This window comes from Bubalus kerabau, chromosome 2, assembly GCF_029407905.1.
Source record: "Bubalus kerabau isolate K-KA32 ecotype Philippines breed swamp buffalo chromosome 2, PCC_UOA_SB_1v2, whole genome shotgun sequence".
Classification (NCBI taxonomy): Eukaryota; Metazoa; Chordata; class Mammalia; order Artiodactyla; family Bovidae; genus Bubalus; species Bubalus kerabau.
The window spans coordinates 69,150,449-69,167,556 of NC_073625.1; the positions used below are offsets into that span (position 1 = coordinate 69,150,449).

Below are 17,108 nucleotides of genomic sequence, written 5' to 3' on the forward strand. Positions count from 1 at the left end.
CCATCCACAGAGATGCTAATGATGAGTAAATGGAACAGAAGGTATAAACAATAAAGGCGTACTTCATTTTTAAATTATACAATCAGACTGTAAATAATTAAGAGCTGACTATATTAAGATACTTCTCAATGTAAAATCTTTACAAAGTTGTAATCAGAGGTTGCATATTTTACTCTACATTGGTAGGGGATACATCATTGTGCCTCTTAAAAACAGATGATCAAGTTTCATTTTTATAACAAATACAGATTTTGTTCAGAATTGATTTTCAGAATGTCCATTCAAGGTGTACTGCAATATCTTAAATTCTGTATCTGCTTATTGGTTATTCATGAGTGCTTACCTCTTTATCCATAGTTTCATATTCACAAACTCTTTCAATGGAAACTGCATTGGCTTCAATTTCACATGCTTTCCTTACCCAAAAATTCAGGGTTTGAGTAATCTGGGAGTGAAAAACCAAGAGCTTAATGAATAAGTATCAGTCTTTTACACAACGTTAATAATACTTTACAAAGCTTTTTTTACCCCAGAGTTTTAGTTTTTTTTATCCCTTTGAATTATTTAACAACTTAATTCAAAGTAAGCATTTTTATCTATAGACACACATATGTGCTGTTTTAGGTTTGTTAAATTCATTAATGCCATAAATAATGGTTATTTGGCAGAAGATAGACTGTTCACTATATATTAAAGGTGCCCATACTTGGTGTAAGGAAAGATGAATACCAAGACTGATGGGATAGGCCTTAAGAAATGTACATCCTAAGTGGGGAAAAATTTGTGCATGATGTTACCTTTGCTACACTTTACCATTTTCCACTAGAAGAAGGATTCTTCTAATTTTCTGACTACAACTGTCTCCTTTTTCCCCCCCAAATTTTATGTTCTTCACACTCACCTTTCCTCAAAATACAAGTTCTCCACGGTTATAACCTCAAATGTAGTTCTGAAAGTCAAAAAGCCCTCACAATTCAAATTTTTCTTGAGTTTGTTGTTAAAAGATTTGATGGCCAACCTGACTTGAACTAATGTGGGCCCCTTTAAAGTGTTGATTTAATTCACTCATGCTACACATTCACATGTTTCACTGCAGAACAAATAGTTTGATTACAGAGTTCTGCCCAGGCACTCCATATACTATATATATATATGCATGTGTGCATGCCAAGTTTCTTCAGTCATGTCCAGCTCTTTGCAACTGTATGGAACGTAGCCCCCCAGGTTCCTTTATCCATGGGATTCTCCAGGCAAGAATACTGGAGTGGATTGTCATGCCCTCAGCAGGGGATCTTCCTGATCCATGGATCGAACCCATGTCTCTTATGTCTCCTGCATTGGCAGGCAGGTGCTTCGCTACTACGGCCACACCTGGGAAGCATACATGTATGCCTCATCTACTTTATTCACCTGATCTCTCACCTATGACTACCACTTCTTCAAGCATCTCCAAAACTTTTTGCTGGGAAAATGCTTCCACAACCAGCAGGAGCAGCAAATGCACTCCAAGAGTTCATCAATCCTGAAGCATGGAGTTTTATCCAGCAGGAATAAACAAACTTATTTCTCACTGGCAAAAATGCATTGATTGTAAAGTTTCCTATTTTCATTAATAAAGATGTGTTAGAGCCTAGTTACAAAGGTTTAAAATTCATGGTCTGAGACCACAGTTACGTTTGCCCCAACATAACAGATGGACAGGACATGGTAGAGAAAGGCCCTACCCTTGTTGTGTGCATGCATGCTAAGCTGCTTCAGTCTTGTCCGACTCTTTGTGACCCTATAAACTGTAGCCCTCCAGGCTCCTCTCTCCATGAGATTCTCCAGGCAGGAACACTGGAGTGGGTTGCCATGCCACCAGGGGATCTTCCTGACCCATGGATTGAACCTGTATCTCTAACATCACCCTGTGTTGGCAGGCGGTTTCTTTACACCAGCACCACCTGGGAAGCCCCCACCCTTATTACACTTTATAATCTGTAAGGATAGGAGAGGATGAAATGTCTGGGTGATGATGCAAAACTAGGATCCTGGTCCTCTAGCACTGAACCTTGGGGATCGGCTTGCTTTCTGTGAACTACCTTAGAACTGCTGAGCCAGCTATTTTGCTAGTAGCAAAAGAGAAAAAGAAATGCGTCTCCAGGGTAATCCAGATTTGTCTCTCATTACTTAGTTACTACCATATCTTATTCAGACAGGAAAAGAAGAGAGCTTAATTAATTGGATTATAAACATGTCATATACCACACAATCATTATTACTTACATTTAGGGCATAGGATATAGACAAACCAACTATTGCTGAATCTATAGAATTGCCAGCCAGCACAGTAAGCACTGCAGTGAAGAACACCATTAAGTTGCCAAGAAATTCAAGTCTAACAGACAGCCACCTGAAATAATGGAAAATATTCCTGAAATGAGATGCAAAAGCTTTGGTGCACTCAATATGAACTCTCCTCTGGGAAATGAAGACATAAACATCAATAGCTGCTTTCTACTTTTTTCTCACTTAGTTAGAACTCAATCAAACATAGGATGGTTGCAATGACAATAAAGAATTTATCTGCATAAAAACATGCTTTACTTTTGCAGAACTTTGCTTTAAAACTTCAGTTCAGTCTCTCAGTCGTGTCTGACTCTTTGCAATCCCATGAACCGCAGCACGCCAGGCCTCCCTGTCCATCCACAACTCCCGGAGTCCTCTCAAACCCATGTCCATTGAGTCGGTGATGCCATCCAGCCATCTCATCCTCTGTTGTCCCCTTCTCCTCCTTCCCTCAATCTTTCCCAGCATCAGAGTCTTTCCAAATGAGTCAGCTCTTTGCATCAGGTGGCCAAAGTATTGGAGTATCAGCTTCAACATCAGTCCCTCCAATGTACACCCAGGACTGCTGTCCTTCAGAATGGACTGGTTGGATTTCCTTGCAGTCCAAGGGACTCTCAAGAGTCTTCTCCAACACCACAGTTCAAAAGCATCACGTCTTCTGCACTCAGCTTTCTTTACAGTCCAACTCTCACATCCATACATGACCACTGAAAAAACCCTAGCCTTGACTAGACAGACCTTTGTTGGCAAAGTAATGTCTCTGCTTTTTAATATGCTGTCCAGGTTGGTCATAACTTTCCTTCCAAGGAGTAAACTTAATCAGAATTAAAATGAAAAAGGAAAGAACACCAGCTGAAATGATGCATTTATTTTAAAATCTCATTGGAAAATCACTTACCTTTCTGATTACATGCACATTTTATACAATAAAATTAATCTCTAAAAGTTAAAATGTGCCTAAGTACTATTTAACATTCCCCCCCACCACTGGGTGAAATGTATAGCTATAAATTCAAAATATTATAAATTATTGTATGCAAATAAAATTTATGTTCACATACATAAATACAACATAGAGTCATATCTTTAGTAATTCTAATAGCATCCTGTGTAACTTTCAAAAAATGTAGGATCTTATATTTTCATAAGTAGCATGGACTGTTCATATGGATATAAATAGATGTACTTTAACTTAAATGTGTATTAAATACTAGAAATATTTAAGGTTTAATATTTTTGATGAAATGCCACTAAAAATACCCTATTTAAAGGTCAATAAACAAAACATCCAAGAAGGGACTAGTCCTGAATTAGGTATGTGGATATGACTTACCTGTTTGAAATCACGTTGTTGTAGAAACAGACCAAGTTCTCATTCACCACCTCTTTGTTTTGCTGGATGAACCTCTGTTCATGTCCAAATGCCCTGATAGTGGACACTCCCAGCAGAGTCTCACAAAAATGGGAAATGACTGGAGAGTGAGATGCTCCTGCCAATCGTCGAATCTGCCGAGAGCTCGCCATGTAGTATCTCTAACAGGAAAACAGAAAGAGGCAGTCTTGCAGATGTAGCCAAAATTTCTTCAGCAGTTTGAAAATGGCAAGATGCATGTGTAGTGGGCTAATGAACAGCCCCCAAAAGTTAAGTTCAAGTTCTAACCTCCATCGCCTGTGAATATGACCTTATTTGGAAAGAGGATATTAGCAGATGTCATTAATATCTTGAGATGAGATCCTTAGGGTGGGCCTGAAATCCAGACTGAGTGTTGTTATAAAAAATAGAAAAGGAGAAGACACAGACATAGGGAGAAACCCATGGAGGACAAGATTGGAGTGATGTACCTGGGAGCCAAGGAAAATGCCAGGGGTCACTGACAGTCACCAGAAGCTAGGACAGAAGCATGCGACAGAGGCCTACTCCTGGATTTTGCACTTGTGGCCTCTAGAACTGTGAAAGAATACAATTTCTATTGTTTTAAGCCACCAACTTTGTTATAGGAGCCCCAGGAAAGGAATGTACCTTTGTAACAGTGAAAGTGAAAGTGTTAGTAACAGTAAAAAGCCCAAATTCTGGATAGCACAACTCAAACATATTGGGCAAAACTTCACCTTGGTAATGCTCTCAAACAATCATTAGTGGAAAAAGCTCTATGTTAAATAGTTGAAAGTGTGGCCAGGTGGTTAACCCATTAAATGAAGGAAGCCTACCAAGTGCACAAACAATAATATTATTATGATAACGAATGTGTTCAGTCGCTCAGTCATTTCCAAATGTTTGCAATCCCATGGACTGTAGCCCACCAGGCTCCTCTGTCCATGGAGTTTTCCAGGCAACAACACTGGGGAAGGTTGCCATTCGCTTCTCCAGGAGATCTTCCTGACCCGGGGATCAAACCCAGGTCTCTTGCATTGTAGGCAAATTCTTTACCATCCGAGCCACCTATACCTAACTATAATTATGGAAAATTTTTTCCACTAAAAAATCTCTATATGGCCACAATTATAATTGGTGCTTCCCCTCTGGACAATTGGGATGAGTGGACTGTGGAGAGCTAGAAGGAGTAAGCCTGAGTTAACTGGACCATCATTCATCAGCCCCAAATAGTTGCTATAAACTGGAAATGAAAATAAAGAGTTGCCACATCTTGCAATTTTTTTTTCAGGAAAATCTTTTACGTAAAATTCCTGATTTTAAAAAAGTCTTCATTTTGGTAAAAAACATTGAGCTAGCTAAGTGAAAACATATCTGAAGCCACATGTGGTCTTGGAGTTTACAAGCTCTGGTCTATGCTAAACGCTCTGGAGAATACAAAGGATGACGACATTCTGAGCCTGCCAGGGGACTTAAGAGATTGTCCCAAAGAAAGTTTCATAAATGTTCAATGAATTGTTGAAGCCCTGGAGTCTCTCCATAAAATTATACAGAGCTCTGAGCTTAAGAACCTTTGATCTAGATTAATGCTTCTCATCCTTCAGCAAAAATTACCAAAGGATTATAAAAACACAGATTTCTGAGCCCCAACCTGAGAGATTCTTCATTCCCCCCTCCCAACTCTATTAGGGTATGCTAAATAAAAATTATACATATTTACTTGCAAAATATGATATTTTTAAAAGAAGAGGTACAATTGGAGATTCTGATTCAATAGGTCCATGGGTCCAGGGACCACACTTTGAGTAGCACTGATCTAAAACAAACTTCTTATCTTACAGGTGAAAGAAATGAAGGTTGGAAAGGGAAGTGCTGTACCAAGCACAGGAGTCAAAAAAGTGACTAGAATTTGAGGCTCCTGAATCTATGTCTTGGGTTCAACCTATTAAGTTCCTCTTTACAAAACATGGTTTCTAGACTCTTTTCCATTCTTAGTCACCCTATTATAGTGCACCAACCACAAACTTTTCACTTGTGATACATTTTGTTGTTTTTGGTTTTTTAAGCAGATAAAATTGATTCTCAACATCATTCATCAATTTTTTTGGTTATTCTTTTAAACTATAAGACATAGCATCTGTCCCAGAGAACTTACAATCTTATTGAGGAGACAATTTTAGGTCCACTAAAAAATAAAACAACAACAAAACAGCCTACAAAATAATATAGCATAATATAATAATATACTGTAATAATATAGTATAATAAGTCCATAATACCTTCATAAGTCATATCTTTGCACTATTTTGGTAGAGAATCCTTCACACAGAAAGTAGAATATAACCTATGCATAAAGGGTAATTTCCAGATAGCAGAGAGAAGAGGGGCATCATAAGAAATAAGAACAATAATGATAGTAGACATGTAGAAATGAGCAAATGATTAATAGCTTGGTTTTGACAAATTGGTGGCAAGAAAACACAGAAGAACTGTACAAAAAAGATCTTCATGACCCAGATAATCACAGTGTGATCACTCACCTAGAGCCAGACATCCTGGAATGTGAAGTCAAGTGGGCCTTAGAAAGCATCACTACAAACAAAGCTAGTGGAGCTGATGGAATTCCAGTTAAGCTATTTCAAATCCTGAAAGATGATGTTGTGAAAGTGCTGCACTCAATATGCCAGTAAATTTAGAAAACTCAGCAGTGGCCACAGGACTGGAAAAGGTCAGTTTTCATTCCAATCCCTAAGAAAGGCAATGCCAAAGAATGCTCAAACTACCGCACAATTGCACTCATCTCACAAGCTAATAAAGTAATGCTCAAAATTCTCCAAGCCAGGCTTCAGCGATACATGAACTGTGAACTTCCATATGCTCAAGCTGGTTTTAGAAAAGGCAGAGGAACCAGAGATCAAATTGCCAATATCCACTGGATCATCAAAAAAGCAAGAGAGTTCCAGAAAAACATCTATTTCTGCTTTATTGACTATGCCAAAGCCTTTGTGTGGATCACAATAAACTGGAAAATTCTCAAAGAGATGGAAATACCAGACCACCTGACTTGCCTCTTGAGAAACCTGTATGCAGGTCAGGAAGCAACAGTTCGAACTGGACATGGAACAACAGACTGGTTCCAAATAGGAAAAGGAGTACATCAAGCCTGTATATTGTCACCTGCTTATTTAACTTATATGCAGAGTACCTCATGAGAAACACTGGGCTGGAGGAATCAAGCTGGAATCAAGATTGCCAGGAGAAATATCAATCACCTCAGATATGCAGATGACACCACCCTTATGGCAGAAAGTGAAGAGGAACTAAAGAGCCTCTTGATGAAAGGGAAAGAGGAGAGTGAAAAAGTTGGCTTAAAGCTCAACATTCAGAAAATGAAGATCACGGCATCTGGTCCCATCACTTCATGGGAAATAGATGGGGAAACAGTGGAAACAGTGTCAGACTTTATTTTTGGGGGCTCCAAAGTCACTGCAGATGGTGATTGCAGCCATGAAATTAAAAGACGCTTACTCCTTGGAAGGAAAGTTATGTCCAACCTAGATGGCATATTCAAAAGCAGAGACATTACTTTGCCAACAAAGGTCCGTCTAGTCAAGGCTTTGGTTTTTCCAGTAGTTATGTATGGATGTGCGAGTTGGACTGTGAAGAAAGCTGAGCGCCAAAGAATTGATGCTTTTGAACTGTGGTGTTGGAGAAGACTCTTGAGAGTCCCTTGGACTGCAAGGAGATCCAACCAGTCCATTCTGAAGGAGATCAGTCCTGGGTGTTCTTTGGAAGGACTGATGCTAAAGCTGAAAACTCCAGTACTTTGGCCACCTCATGCGAAGAGTTGACTCATTGGAAAAGACTGATGCTGGGAGGGATTGGGGGCAGGAGGAGAAGGGGATGACAGAGGATGAGATGGCTGGATGGCATCACCGACTCGATGGACGTGCGTTTGAGTGAACTCCGGGAGTTGGTGATGGACAGGGAGGCCTGGCGTGCTGCGGTTCATGGGGTCGCAAAGAGTTGGACACGACTGAGTGACTGAACTGAACTGAACTTGGAAAAATTGAACTCCAATAAGCATTTTAAATTTAGGATTTTGAGAAAACATTAAATTACGAGAAAACATTAAATTACAAGAACTGCATCCTTTCATATAAAGAACCTCAAAACACTGTTATATTTAATTTAAACAAGAGTTAAGAAATTTTGTTTTTACACTAGAGCCTCGCAGTGACATTATCTTGGAATTCAAATTGGCTGACTACATTTTAATTAGAATATAAACGTGTACACCTATCATGAGAGATCTGTTTAGTACTTCTAGCAATAGTTTCTTGATAGCAGGGTAACAGGGCAAAAGGGAATATTCGTTTCTCTCTTGAATCTTCAGGCAAATTGACTTTCTGCTAAAACGTAAATAACACCTAGGTTTTGTGGTGGCCATGAAAATGCACAACTCAGTTCTCTTGTTGCAGGGCACATCGCTGACTGACAGCGAGGCTGCTGCCTTTCCAAATCCACTCCTATTTTAGAATGGAGGCCACTTTTCCCTCAGGTGGCTCCCAGGAAATGACTCAGCATGGAAGGGGTGTTAAAACAGACTCATTCAGAGGTCACATGGGAGTATCAATGGGCAGTATTGGTTGTGGATTTTCCATTCATTCACCCAAACCTCTTATGAAACTGTTCTGCAGTCCAAGACTTCCTACCCAATCCTCTTCCTTTCCCTTCTTCCTCAGACTCCTAACCATCTGAGCCATTAGGGAAGCCCAACTAGCATTTGACTGTGAAGGTGGAAGTTATTAAAACATAAAAATCCATGAACTTACCTGTATAGTGAAATAGAGGAAAACCAAGGGAATAACCCCCAGAATGAAGAGTGGTAAAGCTCCCACAATGACCAAAACTGTTCCAATAACATCCAGTGTACAATTCACCCAGGTCCGTATGTAGTAATGGAAACGCATATCAATTATAAACATGTCCTGAAAAATTTGACATCAGATCACTTTATTTTTAACTTTTTATGGTTTAAAATGAGGGGAGGAAGACGTATATCAGTCAGTGTAAAAATAAAAACATTTACCCAGAAGTGACAATCTGAATCTTAAATGATTTTTGCCCTCCTCAACTCACCCCCACATATTTTTCAGTTATAACAATCAAGAGGGTTTTATAGTCCCAAGATGTCAATGATCAAGCAATCTGCATTTTCCAATCACAACTGCATGACACTTGGTTTATACGGCTGCCATATTTTAAGGTCATGGCTATGCACAGTCTAGTACAGGAGCCACTAGCAAATATATGGCTATTGAGTACTTGAAATGCGGCTACTGCAAATTGAGATATAACCTAAGTCTATAACACAAATCAGATTCTAGAGATTTTGTAAGAATAAAAAATCAAAATATGCAATTAATATTTTTATATTTATTACACTTTAATGTTTCAGATATTCAGATATTCTGTGTCAGATACTCTACACATTAAGATATATTATTATAAATAATAATTTCAACTGTTTCTTTTTAATTTTCTATTGTTGCTACTAGAAAATTTTAAATTACCTATGTGCTTTGCATAATATTTTACTGGACAATACAATTAAAAGTACTTAGCTGCAAATACGATGGGTAAAACCCTATAGGTAAGCAGAGACATTCTGGGAACCTCCAGCCATTCCTCATCTGTTACTAGTGAGTTGATAGTTTTTTTAAAAGGTTTTTTAAAAAGTTTTTTTTTTTAAGTCTCTTAGCATGTTTAAGGACTTTCCTGGTGGTCCAGGGCTTAAGAATTCACTTTGCAATGCAGGGGATGTGGGTTCAATCCCTGGTCAGGGAACTAAGATCCCACATGCCATGGAGCAAATAAGCCTGTGTGCCGTAACTAGGGAGCCCACTTGCCAAAACTAGAGAGTCTGTGGGCTGCAATGAAAAATCTTGCACAATGCAACTTAGACCCAATGCAGCCACATAAAGAAAGAAAGATATTTTTTTAAAGGTACAATGCTTAAAATTCAGATATCTCAATATAGACTTACATATTCTTCCTCTTCGCTGTCTGAACCACTGATTCTCAAACTATATCTGTGTTAAGAATTGGAGCTATAGACACCAGAGCACATGCACTTCTTGGATTCTTTCAACAATTTTTAAAGAGTTTTAATGATGTGTGTGAGATGTGACTCTGTTATACATCAATTATGAATGGCCCAAGAATTATAAATTAAACAATGAAATCTACACTGAACATAATCTCGTTTTTTGAGAATGATGCTTTTCACAAATGAGATTATAAAGTACTAAATGCGGATCATCATTTATTTACGTATGCCATCTAATAAGACAGGGTTTCCTTACCTTGGTGAACCTATTGATGACCTGGCCTATGGGATTGGTTTCAAAAAACTGGAGCGGGAGATGCAGAACATTGTCCAACAGCTGAGCATGCAAAACTCGAGAGGCAGCCAAGGATCCCCTGGTGACTACATAAGCTCCAGAGCACACAAAAAGACCTAAACACAAACTGCTATCAGGGACATGTTAACAGCTTAAACTTCAAATTTTAACACTCAAGAAATTGCATATAATAGAATTTATTTTTAATGGAAAACTCAAGTATCAAACTTTAGAATGTGTAACTCTGGACCAAACTAAGTATAAACGTACATGGCACACTGAAAATAAATACAGATGCTCTGATGGGGTATCAGAGCAGGGCTCTCTTATTTTTGAGCATAGCTTCTAGAGAAATGCTCTGAAGATAAGAGATCAACCAGGTGGTTAGAATGTTAGCAACCTATTAACTTCGTAACGTCCTGAGGGACAATGGCAGTCACTGGTGCTACTAGGCAAATAGTTTCAGTTCTCCCAGCTTCTAGGTCCATGGTAGAATTGTACTTTTTGGCCCCTTTGTGATTGGAGAGAACAAAGAAATAGTTCTGAACAATACATTGAGGGAGAAACAACACATGACACTTCCAGATTAGAGCATTTAATTGTTGGTGTCAGATCTGCTAAAGCTCCTATTCGCTTTGCACAGTGCCTGCCAAAGTTAAAAAAAAAAAAATAGTTGGGTTGCTTTTTCAACTTGGGCTCTAGAATCAGAAAAATCCCCTTCCCAATCAACAATGCACAAGTGATGTGAGTGAGGAATAAACTTTTTTGGTCTGTCAAGCTGCAGAGATGTGGTTGGTGGAAGGGCTGTTCCTGACGAACTAAAGAGTCAGAAAACATAATCAACATGTCGCTTTAGTGGAAGAGGTTAAAAAACTGTTAACAGCATCTATTGACAATTGCGAGCTGTGTTTGACAAAATACTGAATATGACAAGAAAGAGGCAAGCTCAGAAAAGAGCTATCCAGGCGTGCAAGAAGAAATGAAAGCACAAAGAATCGCCAACTTGGGGAACTTGTAAGGTTGGAAGAAGAGAATGTTTGGTTATAACGATTGATTCAAAGATGGATATGTAACTCAGTTGTTTCAAGGAGAGTAATTTCCTGGGTTTCTATGGAGGGAAATTGTTTGAAAGATAACATTTCCATCACCATGTGAAGCTTAAGGATTAAGCCAATGAGGAAAATGAGTAGAACTGATAAATAGAGTAGTGGATACTTAGTTTGAGTCCCCTCGATCAAGTGAGTTAAAAGACTTGTGCCTGGACTTCTCCGTTTGCTGCTGCTGCTAAGTCGCTTCAGTCGTGTCCGACTCTGTGTGACCCCATAGACGGCAGCCCACCAACTTTCATGTTATCTGAGACATTTGCTTTTGAGTCTTCTGGGATACATGATTACTTTGTTGATCTCTACTACATAAGATTGTTAATAAAAGTGTGTTGGCAAGATGATTCTTGTAGGTATAATGTGTAAAACAAAGCAAAACAAAAATAGTTGACCCTGACCACTTCAAATTATTTTAGCTAGTTCTATTTTAAATAATATCACATGCGACTGTTTAATAATGTCTTACTCTTAAATATTTATTATTATTTTCCTACCTCAGTCCCCCATACTTTCTTCTAGCCCTTCTAAAAATAGGTTGTTGCCCCTTTTTCCCTCAAATATTCAGTGTTTACATTACTACTAAACATAATATTCATGAAGTTCACTACATTTACAATGCTTGTACCACTATTTTTCTATGCAATAAGAACTCATCTATTCCCAAACAATTCAATAGTCATAAAAATTCTTTTGAATATATTTGAACTGATCAGATATTCTATTATTTCTTTTATCCTCTTTTGCCCCCTCCTCTTGCAACACAAACTACTATCTTGGAACCCCCTGTATTTCTGCTCTAAACTGGAACATTTGTGGGGACAGACTTCAATTTTCTTCAATTACAGAAAATGTTGTTAAATATTATATAGTTGATAATTTCTATCTGCATTTACTGAAAGTCTTACTATAGGGATGGTGAACATCCTGGATTGTTACTCTAATTTCTCCTTATTTATCATTTGCCATCTGTTTCTGGTGTTGTACATCTGGGACTCTCTCCTCCAATTTATCTCTTCAAACTTGTACAATCTCTTTAAATTTTTTTAAGAACTTTCTTGCTCTTAGACTGACCTTATTTCAGCACATTCTGCACTTGCTTTGCTTCTGCCATTTGAATATCTAAAGATACTAATTAGATATTTTAAGCTTCTCTTATATACCAAGTATGAGTATTTTACTTCTTGGTTCCACTGTTCTGTTTGTTAGTTCTTATTTATACTGTTCACTTAATTAAAACGCATGACCATCCATCATGACCAGTTTAAACATGCGAGATAAAGATATGGTTAATCAAGAGGTACTTGGTGTGCCCTTCTTCTGCCAGTGTATACATTAATTTCCCCCAACATTTCTCTCCTCTGAATGGAAGTTCCACGTAAGTGGGTGTGACCCTGCAAGTCTTATATGGTGATTTATATGCAGGCTGGAACTTCTTCAAAAGCCACACAAGGAGGCCATCTTTAATATATGTCACACACACTAGTAACCTTCATTTTCTTTTTAAGCATCAGCTCCTAGTTTTCATTGTGCTACTCCTGTGCCAGTTGGTATATAATAATACATAGCTAGTGCTGGGGGTGGGGCTGAGCTTGTAGGAGAGGCTGACAGGCCAGAACAAAGCTCTAGTGAGCCACTTTGATTAATTCTGTGCTACTTAATCTTACTCCCTGTACTTGTGTTTCTCCAGTGGATAGACTGGACCACTTACTATGCTTTTACAGCTTCATCTAGTATTTATTCCTGGCTACAGGTTGTTCTACCCTTGATTATCAGTATAATTGCTTATGTAGAAATTCATCACTGTGAAATTCCCTGAATCCTTTACTTTTGGATTTGTTCACTGTCATTTCAGTGGAATTTTGTGAGGTAAGTAAAGTAAATGATCCACTCATTCATCTCAAACAGGGAGTAGCAGTGTACTCCTTAAACACTACACGTTGAAAATAAGGTGTCTATATTTTACACACTGGGTTGGAAAAGGAAGTTTCTAATAAGGAGGCATAAAACACAACAGCTTAGGGATGTCCAGAGTGTTTCAGAGATTCAGCACATAGCTGAGAACCAGAAATAAAATGTTTAGGGCTATTTCTTTTTCAGAAGATAAGGTAGGATTGTTATTATTGTTATAAAATATAGATGCAGTATTTTCTGCTTCAGTTCTCCAGTTTTGTTTGAATGTCAGTCTTCTACATTATTCATAGCAGGCCTCTGGTATTAACATGTGAAAGTGCTATTTATGCTTTAAAGCTCAAAAATTAATGTAAGCTTTTATGATATCAGTGAATACAGCCTGCTTTTGATTGGATCAGGTTCCAAAGGATGCAGCTGTGGACCACTAATAAAACCAGAAATTATAGAGTTTCATTTCTTATGAAATAATTTAAAATTTATAACATAATTACATTTAATAATAAGTCAACACTTTAAATTTTTAAATGTAAAAAATAAAAATCCAGTCATGAAAAAAATCTTTTTCATTAAATTGTATATAATCTGTTACTTTCATTACAAAATACTTTTTATACCTCCTGACAGTTAGTTAAAGTAAATGAGTAAAATTTTGAATACTAAACTTGCATACCTTGCCTAGTATAGGAAAATAACAGTATTTGATCACTTAAACTATTCTCCAAAGGATACTGAATCTCCCTTAAAACTGCAACATGAGCTCACTAGGTTGGTAAGAGTTTAACTCTGCTATATATGATGATAGACATAGGTATAGAGATGTATATGGGATATTTCTTTTGCTGCTCAGTATTCTATCGATATATCTCTAAATCTACCTTCACCTCATTGAGTTGCAAACCACGAGCCAATAAACTTGACTCACTGGCTTAGAACCAAGCACATTCTAAGTCCCTGAATCTCATTTTAGTTATTAACATAACAACTCTTTCCCCAATGAGTGTAACAGAATGACAAAACAAGCATAAATTTGCCTCAAAATATTTGTTTACTTTCCGATGGAGATACTTATAGGTAGTACTAAGGTGGGCCAACCAGTCCATCCTAAAGGAGATCAGTCCTGGGTGTTCACTGCAAGGACTGATGCTAAAGCTGAAACTCCAATACTTTGGCCACCTCATGCGAAGAGTTGACTCACTGGAAAAGACCCTGATGCTGGGAGGGATTTGGGGGCAGGAGGAGAAGGGGATGACAGAGGATAAGATGGCTGGATGGCATCACTGACTCGATGGACATGGGTTTGGGTGGACTCCGGGAGTTGGTGACGGACAGGGAGGCCTGGCGTGCTGAGATTCATGGGGTCGCAAAGAGTTGGACACGACTGAGCGGCTGAACTGAACTGATGGTGACATAATAAAAGATAAGATGGGAGAGGAGAAAACAAAGCAAGGCCTTGAGTCACATACTTTTAAATGTTATCCTCATTTTCTGTTACCGAAAGTATGTATTCTTTCTGTTTTCCCTTATGCACATCCTTAGATAGCAAGACTTCCATGTAGCTGATTTGTTATTTCTTATTTATCACTCTCCTTCACGTTATCCTCTTTTCTCCTATAAATACATAAAGATTGTCTCTAATTTAAAAAATCTTTCCTTTAATGGTTCTGTACTTTTGAGTACTGTACTTTTGAGAATCTTTCTTCTTACTCTTTCAAATCACTTAACTTCTTTGAAGGACAGTGTGAATCTACTTTGCTTACTGGGGGGAAAAATAACAGAAAAATATATCCACACTTTCCACTAAATGTGTTCCAAACTGAATTCATAATTTCTCTGTTCTATCACTTAAGACTCTTCCCCACTGGTTTCTTTATTTTTGTCTTCATTGTTTTCCCAATTACTCGAACTTCAAAATCTCAAGTGATGCTCTCTTCTCACCCACAACAAATTTTATATATCTTTTCACCACAATGTCTTTCCTATCCATCCCTTTTCTCCAACCCCACTGCAGTTCTCTGACTCTTCCTCCATTTGTACTTTATTCAGCCTTATTCCATTCACTGCCCATTGGTTAGCACTGGACTAGATGCTTTGGGTGACAAGGAGATGGATCAGATATCTTTTTTACTTGGTTATTTTTATCCCTACCGATCCCAACTTCTCCCTGGTCTCTGACTTTAGTCCCTCCAATAAAAATCCATCTGTTTTTTCATCACACCAAGTTTATTCATATTCTGAAAAATAACTACAAATTCTGTCATTTCTTTCCCCCCCAATTCTCAAAGTTTTCCACTTGCCTTTCCAACCATCATCTTTAACACATTTCCAAACTACCTTTCTACCTCCAGTTCCTCTCCTGCCCCATCAGTTACCTGAATATGATTCAGATTGGCATCCTCAGCTATGCCTAGAGCCCCCTCACCTTTCCTATCCATCTTTATGAACATCTTTCTCTGCATCTCTCACCTTCCCTTCTCTGTGATCTCTGACAAAACTCAATCCGTCTTTTCAGCGTCACCTCAAATGCCAACTATGCCTTGGGAATTATCTTAATCTCTCAACCAAATATAGCTTTCCCCTACTCTAAATCCTCCCAGTGTCATCTTTTACTATTATACAAATATTACTTGCCATGTAGTATTAAACTTTACTTACAATGCCGTTTTTAATAGACTCACTCACTGATCTTCACATCAGTCACAAGCCTCCCACATATGGTGACTAGCCATGTCGTCAAGACTTTGAGTCCTGAATGACTTAACAGATAAACCTCCATTTTCTCAGCTGTAAAATGGGGATAATGATACCTTTCTAAATACTTATCGCTAAGATTAAATGAGACAAATTTTTTAGTATGGGCCGTGTAGTTGACATATACAAGTTTCTGTTTACTCTCTCAAATATGGTGAATTAAAAATATATGTATTTGAATCATCCCAAAGTATATGAATATTATGAAGTAGATTAAAAAAAAAATGCCTTATGCTTGCATCCAGATCAGTTAGGTTAGAAAAAGAAAAGAAAAGTAACTGAAAAAAAAAAAAAGCTAGACTTTTTTTTTTAACCTTGCATTAATCCCAGTAATCCATAGATGCTTAATTTATTGCTTCTTATTTGCTTCCATTCTGTGAAATCATTCATGTGCTTTGCTTCTTTCGCCCAGGTACTAAGCCAGAGATTCTGTCCAGTTCCCACCAAATTCTGCCCCAGGCAAGTGGCCACATTCAGCCACACCCAGAGCCAGCCGAAGGCATGAAGGTACTTCAGAATGACTGAAAACTTCACCTAAAAGCAAAATTGTTTTTAAAAAATGATAAATTACTGTAATTAAAAGTCACACTAAAAGCTAGATTTAAACCTACTGTGATATATTCTAAGCTTTATGACCTTGATTCAAGTTACTAACTCCTTAGATTACTCATTTATAAATTGGAATAATAATAGTAGCCACCTTATAAGTACAAGCAAAGTACCTGCACAGTCCTGAAGGCTTTAAAATAAGTGCTCAAATAATGTTAGTTACTATCACTAACAAGAATATACATAGTGAAATATACACAGCTAAATATCTTTAGTAAATAAGAGTATACACAGCTAAATATACATAGCTAAATAATTAAACATCACTCTAATGTCCAATAGCTCATTTAATTTCTTCAAAATATTATATAGCAACTCCCTTCAAATTCAATAAAAAATAGATGGTATTTGTTAATAATACTACACGGGAGTGGTTAGTAACAAATAACACTAGTTATTCTGGTACTCACCCCACCAACAGGAATCTTTTCTTTTCTCACTGAGAACTGTTTCCTTTGATCCAATAAGGGCCTGATAAAGCAAGACAACGTCCTTTTTTTCCTTTAGATTTTTAGATCAACCAAACATTTTTTAAAAGTTATACATTCTCAATCCCTTTTTTTGCATATTCATCTGGTTCATTAACAGCAGCCTGACTTGCCTTGATAATAACTTTTTTTCTTTAATATT

At 37.7% G+C, this 17,108-nt stretch overlaps 1 protein-coding gene across 1 annotated transcript in view; it reads right to left on the minus strand.

Annotated features, from left to right (window-relative positions):
• The window catches only part of LOC129644436 (multidrug resistance-associated protein 1-like), a 95,157-nt gene that overhangs the window by 9,612 nt on the left and 68,437 nt on the right, over positions 1-17,108 (minus strand). Inside the window, exons 17-23 of the mRNA XM_055570072.1 lie at positions 16,889-16,949; positions 16,184-16,403; positions 10,069-10,223; positions 8,536-8,691; positions 3,662-3,861; positions 2,266-2,392; positions 344-445 (exon numbers count right to left, since the gene is read on the minus strand). Of these exons, the coding sequence (XP_055426047.1) occupies positions 344-445; positions 2,266-2,392; positions 3,662-3,861; positions 8,536-8,691; positions 10,069-10,223; positions 16,184-16,403; positions 16,889-16,949 (1,021 nt within the window). The remainder of the gene's footprint in view (positions 1-343; positions 446-2,265; positions 2,393-3,661; positions 3,862-8,535; positions 8,692-10,068; positions 10,224-16,183; positions 16,404-16,888; positions 16,950-17,108) is intronic.